At 42.7% G+C, this 14,671-nt stretch overlaps 1 protein-coding gene across 1 annotated transcript; it reads left to right on the top strand.

The window, feature by feature from the left end:
- The first annotated feature begins 4,913 nt into the window (after positions 1 to 4,913).
- Positions 4,914 to 6,054, top strand: LOC141173480 (C-X-C chemokine receptor type 6-like). The gene has a single exon (XM_073657879.1). The coding sequence runs from the start codon at positions 4,914 to 4,916 to the stop codon at positions 5,922 to 5,924; it is 1,011 nt and encodes a 336-aa protein (XP_073513980.1). The 3' UTR covers positions 5,925 to 6,054.
- The last annotated feature ends 8,617 nt before the right edge of the window (positions 6,055 to 14,671 follow it).

Genomic DNA, 14,671 nt, shown 5'->3' with positions numbered 1-14,671 from the left:
TCATAATCACAGACGGGGATTCTTTACTCTAAGAGCAGTGAGACTATGGAGCTCTCTGCCGCATGATGTTGTAATGAGGGATTCACTGCTAACATTTAAGAAGGGCCTGGATGCCTTTCTTGAAAAGTATAATATTACAGGTTATATATACTAGATTCCTTGATAGGGCGTTGATCCAGGGAACTAGTCTGATTGTCGTATGGAGTCGGGAAGGAATTTTTTTCCCCTATGTGGAGCTTAGTGTTTGCCATATGTTTTTTTTTGCCTTCCTCTGGATCAACATGTTAGGCTACAGGTTGAACTAGATGGACTTAGTCTTCCTTCAACCTTAAAAACTATGTTACTATGTTACATGCATATAGTGATGAAAAGACATGGGAACAGCATGGGGAAGACCCCTGGAAGCATCTCTGACTCCCAAGTCACTGCCTAAAAGTGTGCCCATCATAAGTGATCCTTGGCGCATCCGAAGATGCCTATGTGTTACGCTGGTGTGTCCTTTAATAAAATAAAATAAAACCTAAAGGACACGTCGGGGTCCACCGGACTGCAGAGGAGCTGCAGCAGCTGAGTCCCAGAGGAATGTTCAGCTAAGCACAGAGAAAGAAATGAACTAGTGTGTTAAGTGCACACATAAGTAGTAACTAAACAAGGTGCAATGCTGGGAGTTATCAACACTCCGGAAACAAAACAATATTACGTTTTTGATAATATAACATAATTTGTCATCTGAGATTAAGCCCTAATGGAGCGTATGGATTAAAAAAAAAAAAAATTGGAAAAAAAAAAAATAAATAAATAAAAACGCGTATGGTATTTTTTTTTACACACCACCCCATAATATCTGCTTTGTTGTCTGAGATGTCCATTTTTTGTCTTTTCTACAAATTTTTAAAAGGATTTGTCAATAAAGATTGTTGAATTTTAATCAATTGCCTGGTGTGTTGAGCTGGATCCATCTTCACTTCCTCATTGCCCCAGGTACTGTGCAGCAGCGAGGACGCCGTGCTCCATGCCAGACTGGGATTACATCTCAGGGGTGAGCTGAAACTTTCTCTTTATTCATATTACTGTACTTGCTTTTTCGTGCTCCCCTTTTCGACTTAGCACCAGACTTTTTGACAGACCAAGTTGTCTGCACACTTTTCTATTGTTTTGGGGTGTGTTGTTGTATATTGTTGTTTTTTTTTATCCGGATTTTCATCATGGATAATAGTACTACCAATTCCAGGCAGGAGCGGGCTGCTAAACTATTTTGTACCAATAGTGCCATTATAGCTTAAACTGGCACAGGATTACAGAATTTGATTTGTGTCCTGGAGAAACTGTCTTTGAGGGAGACTCATATTTGGTGGGACCATATTACCCTGGAGAACTGTCTGCAAAAGACTACTCTAGTGAAATTGAAGCCACTTTGGTGGTGTCTGCCACTAATTTTCAGAAATGTGAAGATTCCTGATTGGGTCTCCTTCATGTCTGTTGCCTGTAGCTGTAGATCGTCAGGCCTCCACTTACTTTCAGTCAACTACCTGTGTTACTATGCTTAAATTTTTGTACCAATGGTAGTCCATGAAAATGATATTTGTGCCACCTGAGTGTGGCTGATCAGAAAAGTAGCTTGAGCTGTTGCATGAGGTATCAGGGCTCCAAGTACAGCAGACCTACACCAATCCCTCCTTGTCTTAATTTGAAGTTAAATTCAAAGCTGTAAATGCTGGCCCAGGCCCTGATACCTCATGCACGGCCCATGGCTGATTGCTGCTGTGCAATTGGAAAATGTGGGTAAATTGATGCCAATTTTCATGGTGTCTGCCTCTAATTTGAGCTGTTTTGGCAGCTATTGGGCCCCTTTGAAGGTGTTCTGTATGCGTTTAGTTTTGCTTCCCATTGAATCCAATGGGGTTCAGATATGTTTGATGAACTGTTCGACAAACATTGGGAAGTTTGTCAATCTGAATTGAATCGAACCTTCAAAGATTTGCTCACCTCTACTTGCAACCAATTATTCATAGCTTTTGCAACCTTTTGCCTATACCTATCAAATGGCCTATCTACTGGTGTCCTTTCTTTGTCAACTGTGTGTTGATCCACAGACATTAATGACCAGATGTCAGTGTATTATTACTATTATTATGAAAAAAGGGGGTATACATAGCAAAAACACTTACAATAATTTTAGCAATACAAGTCGGCGACTGGTACAGGAGGAGAGAGGACCCTGCCCGCGAGGTCTCACAATCTACAAAGAATGGGTGAGGATACAGTGGGTGAGGGTAGGGCTGGTCGTGCAGCGGTATGGTGGAGCGAGAACCCTGCCCGCGAGGGCTCACAGTCTACAGGGGATGGGTGAGGATACAGTGGGTGGGGGTAGAGCTGGTCGTGCAGCGATATGGTGGAGCGGTGGTTACTGCAAGTTATAGGATTGTCGGAAGAGGTCGGTCTTCAGGTTCCTTTTGAAGGTTTCCGTGGTAGGCGAGAGTCTGATATGTTGGGGTAGAGTTCCAGAGTAGGTGGGATACACGGGAGAAATCTTGCATGTGATTGTGGGAAGAGGAGATAAGAGGGGAGTAGAGCAGGAGATCTTGTGAGGATCGGAGGTTGCGTGTAGGTATGTACCGGGAGACTAGGTCACAGATGTATGAAGGAGACAGGTTGTGGATGGCTTTGTATGCACTCTAACTCCACCTACAAAGTACATCCTGATGCTGGCACTGGTGTCAGGACATAATGTTTCATTGCACGTGCCTCAACGTTCAGTAGTGAATACTGCGTGCTCATGCTCACAGAACAAGAACAATTTAATAGGCCGGTGACCCTTAAAATACAGCTGCTGGCCCAAGATCTGCGGTTCCCGGGAATCTGCCTGGGGGCCGGATAAAAGGTCATCGAGGGCCGTAAATGGTCGGTGGGCCTGAGGTTCCCCACCCCTGGGTTAAAGCTTTATCATGTAATGTAGTCATTATTCCAAAATTTTGTCTTGTCTTATCATGTAAATGAGACCCCAAAGGGCTAATCCGACAGAAAAATGCATCCTTATGCATACTAACTAAAGGCAGTATCACTTTATTACTTGTCATTACTGGAGCGGATAATTGCTCTAATAGTGCCTTGAGGGCAGTAACCAATTCGGAAGCTTCACTTTTCCCCTTTTCCCTTAAATCTCACTCACCCAAGTCTGCAGCTGGAGGAGGAACTCCAACTGAGGGAGGAACTCCGGCACCAGAATGGACGGATGTATATGAAAGGTCCAGACTGGAAGCCCTGGAGGATGCCCTCAGCTCGTGTCTCTCTTTTATATGTACCGACTTTTCTCTTTTCTTATGTTACTTAGATATTGGTACATGATGACGCACCCTTATTTACATTGAGGTTGTGCATCCTTTTTTCTGTGTTCTCTGTTACTTGTGTTAATAAAAGCAAATGCTGAACTATGATCTTTGTCAGTCCTGGGAGACACAATGCACTGTGGTTGTGTATCGATACCCCCCAAAAAAGAAAAGCTCCCCCTCATGAGAGCCAACTCTCCGACATGAGGTTTAGTATATTTGTTCTGTTTATCCCTTTTTATTTTATGTGATATATACTGCATTGTTTTGTCCATTTTGTATCATCTTTATATATTTTTATAAACGCTGCCTACTTTTCAGATTAAGTATATAAAATTGAATAGCTCAGTTCCTCAGGGGTGTACCACACCCCTGAAGCAACACACTATCTGTAATGGGTGTCCAATTGGCCTATATAAACAATAGGTGGTGGCAGCAGCTAGTTCGTTTTATTATTGTGGAGTTTGGCAGTGACTGTACCAGGGTGTATATATAGATATATTCCATGGGCTGAAATCTTATGTGTATATACTATACGCTCACTGTGAGATCCCCAATAACTGGCCTAGTAGTGAAAACAGCTGCGGCCTCGTCCATCACTCGCCAGTCAATTGCGTAATTCTCCTGACGATTGGAGGCGGCGGGGTGTTGTTCATCGTTGTGGGATCTGCGTCATCTCTCCGGGTGTTCTCCTTGAATAATTGGTGGCAGTGGTGGGATCTGTGCATGATCCCCCTGCCCTTTTTAACTTGAGAGGAGCCATAAATGCAAACCATCAATTTAACACAGCAAATCAAGGGTTCATTCACACGTCCGTGAAGCTCAGTCCACACATACACCGCAAACAAAACCAAGCATCACAGCTTCATATGTTTCTATAAGGCTGTCACACTAAGGTTGAGAGACTCGCACCCAGTCCACGGATTGTGGTCCATGCTCAGTGCATCATGATGGTCAAACATTTAAGTGCTCCAATTAGTAACAGATCTGATTTTTATGCCCAGGGTTAGGTCTGTGACCAGGTATAATATAGGGTTGGCATCTCCATGGTGAGGTAGGTCAGTGACAGGTTAGGGAAGCAGCCACAGTCAGATTTTCCAGGTTTTAGGAGCAGTTCAATGAACTTACTGATTCAATATGAGATTTTATGGCTCAAGCAATGCAAACTACCCATAAGAATTGTTTACATGGTTATTATTTGTCCAGCCTTGTAACTGCAACCCAGCAGGACCCAATAGTGTTAAAGGGGTTGTCTACTACTGCACAACCCCTTCTTAAATGTTATAGCACCTCATGTAAGATAATAAAAACGTATGCTCACCTCCTGGACCATGAATATTGGTGCTGTGTCTACCAGCACTCACATGACATTGTTATAGGGCATCAGTGCTATGACAGAACAATGGCAGACATCGCATCGGTCGAGGAGACGAGTATATATATATTTTTCATTTCACATTTGGCATTTTAATATTTAAGAAGGCTTGTCTTACCTGACTTTCTGAGCCTGCTCTCCTGACAGAGAGAATAGCTGCAGATCTTACTATCACTACTAACAACTAATCACCTCTTTCCAATTACATACAGATGGGCGCTGAAGACTACCCACCATACTACAATAATATGAATGATGATAATCATACAGTCGATGACCACCCTTGGCTCCACAGCTTGTTCTCACCCATTGCCTATTCCGTGACTTGTGTCCTCAGACTTATTGGAAATGTGCTCATTATACTCGTTTTTGTGTTCTACGAGAAGATAAAGACTCTGACCGACACCTTTTTGGTGAATTTGGCCATTGCAGACATCTTGTTTCTGCTCACCCTCCCATTCTTGGCATATGAATCGGCACATGCCTGGGTTTTTGGAGACTTCCTGTGTAAGATCATAAGGATCACATACAGGGTGAATTTATTTACGTCCATGCTCACGCTCACCTCAATCACATTTGACAGGTTTATTTCTATCACTAAAGTCACTAAGGCAGCTAAATACCAGGTGACTAAACACAAGTGGCGGTACGCGGTGTGCGTCCTCCTCTGGACCCTGGCTCTGCTCCTTTCCATTCCCCAGTTCATATACAGCAACAGCCATGACCGGAAGGAATGTTTTGAAGAATACTCCCCTCCCATCATGGAGATCGTGGTGGTTTCATTCCAGATGACAGTGGGATTTCTAATTCCCTTGGCCTCAATGGTGTTTTGTTACAGCTTTATTCTCCGGACCTTGGTTAATGCCAGAGGCGTTCAGAAGAAGAAGTCAATGGAGATAATTGTGGTCATAGTGGTTGTATTTATAGCTACACAGTTGCCTCATAATGCCCTTGTCCTGGCTAAAGTCCTCAATAAGGGATTCACATCAGATTCCTTTACAATCACGAGCGTTGTAATGGAAGCTATAGCTTACTTCCACGCTTGTCTCAACTCTGTCCTGTACTTTTTTGTTGGTACAAAATTTAGAAAGCATTTTTGGAAAATGCTGAAAGGTTTAGGTCTTAACCGGATGCAAGATGAAACCACACATCATCTGCGGACGACTGATGGAGACTCCAGAAACGTTTCTGCTTCAACAAACATCTGTGCAACAAGCGTGTAAATGGTTTCTCGGGACGAGCAGACACCATTATGGCTGAAGAGTGAAGCAGTTAAAGTTATTTCTATTATTGGATAGTGCTTGTAAAAAGTAATCCCTTTGTAAATGTTATTAAAAGGTAAATTGCAAGCCATTCTTGTGATATTATCACTTTTGTTGACAACTTGTTGCCTTGGAGACCGACCACCACTGCTACAGTAAAGTTCGGGATCCATACCGAACACCTAGTGTCCGTGCACAGACCCCAAACACGGACTTCTCCAGGAAGTATATGTTAGTGTTTGTGTTCAGCAGGCTGATGAGAGTATTCATAAATAAAAAAAAAATTATGTGCAGTCCCCTCTATTTTTGCTAACTAGCGCAAGTAAAGCCGACAGTTGCGGGCTGCAGCCCCCAGTTGTCAGCTTTATGATTGCTGGTTATCAAAAATAGAGGGGTCTCAAGACTTTTTTTTTAAATTATTTAAATAAAAAATTTAAAAAAATGCGTGGGGTCCCCCCTCATTTTTGACAATCAGTCAAGCTAAAGCAGACAGCTAGGGGCTGGTATTCTCAGACTGGGAAGGGGCCATGGAGATTGTCCCTCCCCCACCTAAAAGTAGCAGCCCGCAGCCGCCCCAGAAAAGGCATATCTATTAGATGTGCCAATTCTGGCGCTTTGCCCGGCTCTTCCCACTTACCCTGGTGTGGTGGCAAGTGGGGTAATATTTGTGGGATTGATGTCAGATGTTTTATGACCGCTGACATCAAGCCCAGGGGTTAGTTATTGAGAGGTGACTCTAAGACACCCCCATTACTAACTCCATAGTCATATTGTAAAAAATACACAGCCAGAATAAAGTCCTTTAATTGAAAGAAAGACACAGAGTCCTTTATTTTAAATAAATGCTCCCTGTCCCTATTTTTCCCATTTATTACTATAAAATGAAAAGTAATAAACCACCATATTCCTCACCTGTCTGCTGAGAATCATAGAAAATATTAAAATCTGTACAGCACCAGGGAGGGGGCATTCACCCCACCTTCCTCTTCCTCTTTCTTTTTTGCAGTAGGACAAGAGCTGGCATTATAGCTGACACTATTAGGCTATGTTCACACATTGCATTTTTTCAGCATTTTTTTCTGCAGCAAAAACTAATCTCTTGCCAGGAAAGTTTGTTCACGATTTTGCTATTTTTTTGCTGCGTTTTTCACTGCATTTTTTTCACTGCAGTTTTGTCTTTTTATGCATGTACATAAAGTTCAGTGAAAAAAAAAATCTCATTCTATTTCATCAGGTTTTGCCACAAAAAACGCTGAAAAAACTGACATCTGTGTTTTTTGGTGTTTTTTTTCAGCGTTTTTCACCACCCATTACTTCCAATGGGTGAAAAAGCTGAAAAAACGCTGAAAGAAGTGACATGCTCTATTCTGCAAAAAACATCCAAAGCACAAAATACTGATGAAACAAAAACCAAGGTATGTGCATGAGATTTCTGGAATCTCATAGACTTTCCTGGTACTGTAAAACGCAGCAGAAAATGTGCATAAAAAAAAGCATAAAAGAACGTTGAAAAAACGCAATGTGTGAACATAGTCTTAAAGTTAGACTTGTATAATGGGCATAAAGAAGTAGGAAATTAATACACAGCAGCTCCTTTTAGGACAAAAGACCCCTGCAGTACCAACACTGGATGTCTTTTGTGTGTAGACAAATAGTTATAAAATAGACAGGTAACTGAGACAGTAGAAGTTTTTTCAGAGAGTAGGACAATAAAAAGGGTACATGTGTTTACACATAAATAGCAAAGTGGAAGGAGTATTGTCTAAAGATGAGCGAACCTGTGGATGTTCAGGTTCGCTGGGTTAGACAAAAATACAGTAAAAACCTCGGCTTGGGTCCGAACTTGACCTCGATCTTGACCCTGGACCTGAACCTGCACCCAATACAAGTCAAAGGGGACCTGAACTTCGTTGCTTTAGAATGGCTGTAAAATGGTCATAGTTAGGGCTATGGGGCTACAAAAGGAAGATAAATGGGGGTAAGAGCAGGACAATTGCCTTGAAAACAAATGTGGATAGGAAAATGATTTAAAAGGGTTCTTTCACCATAGCAATCATGGTAAAATAGGAAGTAAATGAATAACAAAAAAAATTAACAGTGCCCTCACAGAGAATGAGGCTTGCTACTTCTTGTCCAGTTAAAATTTTCACCCACAGAGCATGTTTCCACATTTCCCCCACAAAAGCTGATAATAAATTTCACCCACAGAGCATGTTTTCATCTTTAACTGTGAAAGCTGATAAACAATTTCACACCAAGACAATGGGACACACTGCCCCCAACAGCTTAAAAATGTCTGCTCCAGTAGTGTATGTTACAAATGCTGCTGATGAAAAGTTGTTAGTATGATCTTGGGTCGAACTGGCGGTCCACAGCGAGGCTTGTTACCGGCAGTAGTTACAAATTTCACCAACTGCGCATGGGGCAGAGTACCCTCTCAGAAGCAACTTTCAAATTTCACAATTTACAAAAAAAGTAATATTAGCTCACTTTTGGTGGAAACTCCCTATGAATTTCAGTGTTGTAAGTGAAGGGGGGAGGCACAGGGCCGGTATCAACATGCTGTGGGCCGGAACTGAGTTCTCTTCGCCCTGAGTCCCCTCTTCTACAACCCCTGGCAAAAATTATGGAATCACCGGGCTCGGAGAATGTTCATTCAGTTGTTTAATGTTGTTGAAAAAAAGCAGATCACAGACATGGCACAAAACTAAAGTCATTTCAAATGGCAACTTTAGGGCTTTAAGAAACACTAAACGAAATCAAGATAAAAAATGTGGTACTCAGTAGAGATAATTTTTTTCAGACCAAGCAGAGGGAAAAAATTATGGAATCACTCAATTCTGGGGAAAAAATTATGGAATCATGAAAAACAAAGACACAAAAGAACACTCCAATACATCACTAGTATTTTGTTGCACCACCTCTGCCTTTAATAACAACAGCTTTCAGTCTCTGAGGCATGTGTGTCACCCTGGCCTGGATGCCACAAATATAATAAAGCTGTGTCTGAGAGCAAGGGGGAGGTTCTCTAGTCAGGGGAACATTAGCATGCAATACCTCCTGTCTCAGGCCAGTAGGGGGAGCAGGCTGCCCCTATAAAAGCTGGAACTGGGGGCAGGGTTAGAGAGAACTGGACGACCTGACTCAGGACTAAGAGGTGTCCCAGAGCAGAGAGAAACAGTTGTGTTGCACCCTAAGAGGACGCGTGGCAGTAGGAGAGCCACAAGCCAGGGACAAGAGGTGAAGTACGCCTGTCCTGGCAGACAAAGAACCAAATTTACCAGACTTTGGTGTCTGAGGCTGTGAGGATTCCACGTCCTGCAGCAGATAACCAGTCCGCAGGGGACTGTATGTTCCTTGGCCTAAGAAGCCCGGAGGCTCCTCCACAGCAGAAGGGACCAGCAAAGCCGTACCAGGCCGAGAGTAGAAAGGGACCCACGTTGCAAACCATACGGGCGAGAGGACAAACCATACGGGTGAGCTCGGGAACGTGGGCTGTTACCCTATAAGGAGGAGATAGCCAGAAGGAGCGCAGAGAGCACGGTAGGCCTACACCCTCACCCTGACCAGGACCAACTTCCCATTTGCTCTCAGACATCCAGGTTCCCTCTTAGCTGGGACTGTTTGTGGGTCAGTTCACCTGTTCTAGTAAAGACCCTGGAGTGCAACCTGTTGTCTGTGTGCTCCTTGCTCCTCCAGCACTAACGGTACTGGGACGCCCTACACCATCACCCCCATCCTCCATTATACTGCCCTGGGGCCGCACTCTTCCCGTGGGGAGTCACACTACCCCAGCTGCATACATCATCAGCCCCAGCGGTCTGCCTGGCAGCGGCGGTTCGCACTGACCGCAATCCACGGGTGGCGTAGTCGGACATACCAACAGCGCATAGCAGACTACCACCGGTCTGACCACCCTGAGCCACGGAACCGGGGTGCCACCACTACCCCCATCGTTTCCCTATTGCCCGGATCCGAGTGCCCCACGGCCCAGGGGGCGAGTCACATGGACTTAATGAGTGACAAACAGTACTCGTCATCAATCTCGCTGCAACTTTCTCTGATTGCGGTTGCCAGATCAGCTTTGCAGGTTGGAGCCTTGTCATGGACCATTTTCTTCAACTTCCACCAAAGATTTTCAATTGGATTGAGATCCAGACTATTTGCAGCCATGACATTGAACTTATGTGTCTTTTTTCAAGGAATGTTTTCACAGTGTTTGCTTGCTCTATGGCAGGATGCATTATCATCTTGAAAAATGATGTCATCATCCCCAAACATCCTTTCAATTGATGGGATAAGAAAACTGTCCAAAATATCAATGTAAACTTGAGCATTTATTGAAGATGTAATGACAGCCATCTCCCCAGTGCCTTTACCTGACATGCAGCCCCATATCATCAATGACTGTGGAAATTTGCATGTTCTCTTCATGCCGTCATCTTTATAAATCTCATTGGAACGGCACCAAACAAAAGTTCCAGCATCATCACCTTGCCCAATGCAGATTCGCGATTCATCACTGAATATGACTTTCATCCAGTCATCCACGGTCCACGATTGCTTTTCCTTAGCCCATTGTAACCTTGTTTTTTCCTCTTTAGGTGTTAATGATGTTTAGCTTTTCTGTATGCAAATCCCATTTCCTTTAGGCGGTTTCTTACATTTCGGTCACAGACATTGACTCCAGTTTCCTCCCATTCGTTCCTCATTTGTTTTGTTGTGCATTTCCTGTTTTGGAGACATATTGCTTTAAGTTTCCGGTCTTGACGCTTTGATGTCTTCCTTGGTCTACCAGTATGTTTTTGCCTTTAACAACCTTCCCATATTGTTTGCATTTGGTCCAGATTGTAGACACAGCTGACTGTGAACAACCAACATCTTTTGCAACATTGCGTGATGATTAACTTCTTTTAAGAGTTTGATAATCCTCCTCTTTGTTTCAATTGACATCTCTCGTGTTGGAGCCATGATTCATGTCAGTCCACTTGGTGCAACAGCTCTCCAAGGTGCGATCACTCCTTTATAGATGCAGACCAAAGAGCAGATCTAATTTGATGCAGGTGTTAGTTTTGGAAATAAAAATTTACAGGGTGATTCCATAATTGTTTCCTCAGAATTGAGTGATTCCATGATTTTTTCCCTCTGCTTGGTCTGAAAAAAATTACCCTTAGGCTATGTGCCCACGATGCAGAAAAGCTCCGGATTTTTTCCTGAGCGTTTCTGCATCTCCCCGGCAGAAAAAAACGCATGCGGATTGTACATGCGTTTTCCTGCCAGGAACATGCGGAAATGAAGCGTTATTCACTGACATTTCTGCATGCAGATTGACAAGCGCTTTCCAAGCGATTAGCGTCACTTTGAAAGTGCTTGTGACAACTAGGTCACACTATATAAATCCATGCGAACGGGCATGGATTTATATAGTGTGACCCGAGAGAGTGGTTAAAAATAAAAAATTAAACTAATAATTACCTTCCGATGGCCCCCGAGACTTGCAGCGCTCCTGTGCTGGCTGCTGTCAGATCGCGGTACTGAAAAGACCTGCCATCACATGACTATGACGTCAGCGCAGGTCCTTCAGTCCTGCGCGATCTGTCAGCAAGCGAAGAGAAGGAGTCCGGGGGCCGTCGGAAGGTGAATATAATCTTTATTTTTTATTTTATTCTTTTTTTTTAATGTTACCTGGGTGTGGATGAGACTCTCCTCTCCTCTACACCCGGGTACCATCTGCACATTAGAACGCACCAATTACGCAAGTACAGATGCAGTCTTGCGGAATTGGTGCGTTCTAATGCAAGTCAATGGCGGCAAAAACACAGCGCTTCCGCAAAATTAATGGACATGCTGCGGATTTTTGAGCGCAGCATAAACGCTGGGGAAAAATACGCAGCATGGGCATTGAAAGTTCGGAATTGCATTGGAGGCCATGGGGGAAGGTTTACCAAGCGTTTCCAAAGCGTTTACGCTGCGAAAATTCCGCAGCGTAAACGCTTGAAAAACGCATCGTGGGCACATAGCCTTACTGAGTACCACATTTTTTATCTTGATTTCTTTTAGTGTTTCTTAAAGCCCTAAAGTTGCCATTTGAAATGACTTTAGTTTTGTGCCATGTCTGTGATCTGCTTTTTTTAAACAACATTAAACAACTGAATGAACATTCTCCGAGCCCGGTGATTCAATAATTTTTGCCAGGGGTTGTATAAAGGATTGAGAGTGCAGTGTATTGTGTGATGGAGGATTTTCTTTACTTACTGTTACATTGTCCATGGGACCGGAACCAGCTTCAAACAGGACAGGAGATCTTAGATCTGGATTAACAGGCTCACTTTTACAGTGCAATTCTTCTACACACGGCTGCAGCATACAGATAAAGACATGGTCTTTAGTTAGTGAAGTACCCTTGGTTATGTGCCTTTTCAGTTTTCGTCCTCATCCTGTCCTGAGATCCACCATCTTCCACTTACTCAGTGACCCAACTGAAATTCTCCCCATGAAGGATACAGAGGCCTGCTTCCCAGTACCTCTTGCTGGCTTTAAGCCCAGGACTGTGCTGGCATCCAAATTGAGCATCAAATGTATCCTCATTCTGTCAGAAAATGTGCGCTGATAAAGCACTCTCTTCACCACTGTATCTGCTTGCTGGAACCTGTCTCCCTGTATGTTCAGCCTTCCGTCTCCACTCTACTCTCTCTTATACAGGCACTGTACCAGTAAAGGTGTTCGTGTCATGGACTCACACCCTGACTAACTACCTGCAACCCAGATATTCTTTTCTATAAAAACTACTCTAACCCCTCCCAAATGATGAGCTAATCCCTGAGTTAACTGTCTAATGTCTAAGCAAAGTAATGTGACTATATTTTCTTGAGGTCTTGACCACTATTATATTTCAATGTGGTATACTGTTGGATTTAAGCTTTGTGCTTTTTAAATGCTTTTAATTTTTGCATGTCCGTCCGGTCTTGATGAATAATAAAATCATATTGGTATATATTTAGTGCTCCCTGTCTTTTCATACATACCTTCTTTCCTTGTTGTGTGTTATTTATCCCTATGGCCGTTATTGTATGCTGGTTCTCTTACAGGCTCTGCCTAAGGCCGTCCCTGGGAATGCGGGAGGTCTGTCCACTAGGGGAAACATACGCGTGGGGTTGTGGTCTTCTTGGCCTCTCGGGTGTACATGGGTACACTGTTGTTTAAGGAGCCTATAATGCTGGTATTGGGATAATCATCTCCCTCCACAGGTGGCGTCACGAGACAAACTGTACACTAAAACCCCTTTTTCAAGAGAGACCCAGAGTACGGGCCCGGGAGCCGACTGCCGTGACATCCTAAGCAAAGTGAAAGGCCCGGGTACCGAGTCCCTTATATCCCACTGGGCGAGACAAACACACCAGGCAATTGATTAAAATTCAACAATCTTTATTGGCAAATCCTTTTAAAAATTTGTAGAAAAAAACAAAAAATGGACATCTCAGACGACAAAAAAAATGCCATACGCGTTTCGAGTAAAAAAAACTCTTGAGCACTGGCTATGAAAAAGAATATTCTGAGAAAACCTGTACAAGTAAGAGTAGAAAATATCCCAAAAGAAAAAGGGAGGAGAAAAAAAAAAAGAAAAAAGGGGGCCACACAACCTGCAGACGATAAATATGTGCATGAATAAATTTTCAATAAAGATTAACTGCAGAAAACTCAAAAAATATATATATATATACTTTTTTTTTTTTACATTTTTTGTTTTATCCTCTCTCTGTCTTCTTCCTTTTGGACTTAGTATTACGTTTTTGATAATATAACATAATTTGTCATCTGAGATTAAGCCCTAATGGAGCGTATGGATTAAAAAAAAAAAAAATTGGAAAAAAAATAAATAAATAAATAAAAACGTGTATGGCATTTTTTTTTACACACCACCCCATAATATCTGCTTTGTTGTCTGAGATGTCCATTTTTTGTCTTTTCTACAAATTTTTAAAAGAATTTGCCAATAAAAATTGTTGAATTTTAATCAATTGCCTGGTGTGTTGAGCTGGATCCATCTTCACTTCCTCATTGCCCCAGGTACTGTGCAGCAGCGAGGACTCCGTGCTCCATGCCAGACTGGGATTACATCTCGGGGTGAGCTGAAACTTTCTCTTTATTCATATTACTGTACTTGCTTTTTCGTGCTCCCCTTTTCGACTTAGCACCAGACTTTTTGACAGACCAAGTTGTCTGCACACTTTTCTATTGTTTTGGGGTGTGTTGTTGTATATTGTTTTTTTTATCCGGATTTTCATCATGGATAATAGTACTACCAATTCCAGGCAGGAGCGGGCTGCTAAACTATTTTGTACCAATAGTGCCATTATAGCTGAAACTGGCACAGGATTACAGAATTTGATTTGTGTCCTGGAGAAACTGTCTTTGAGGGAGACTTGTATTTGGTGGGACCATATTACCCTGGAGAACTATCTGCAAAAAAACCTGATCCCGCGTGGATTACGAATTAAAAAAATCCCAGCTACAATTTATAATAATGAATTTGTACAGGAATGAAATACAATTCTATCAGAGTGTTCCACTAAGTTAATGTTTAGCTTGCAAAAAAGAAGACTGAGAGGAGACTTAATAGCTGTCTACAAATATGTCAAGGGCTGTCACATTGTAGAAGGATCATCTTTATTCTCATTTGCACAAGGAAAGACTAGAAGCAATGGGAT

This window comes from Phyllobates terribilis, unplaced genomic scaffold (assembly GCF_046119375.1).
Source record: "Phyllobates terribilis strain yellow unplaced genomic scaffold, ASM4611937v1 Scaffold_1__5_contigs__length_1240528914, whole genome shotgun sequence".
NCBI classification, from domain to species: domain Eukaryota; kingdom Metazoa; phylum Chordata; class Amphibia; order Anura; family Dendrobatidae; genus Phyllobates; species Phyllobates terribilis.
This window is presented reverse-complemented; position numbering and strand designations above follow the sequence as displayed.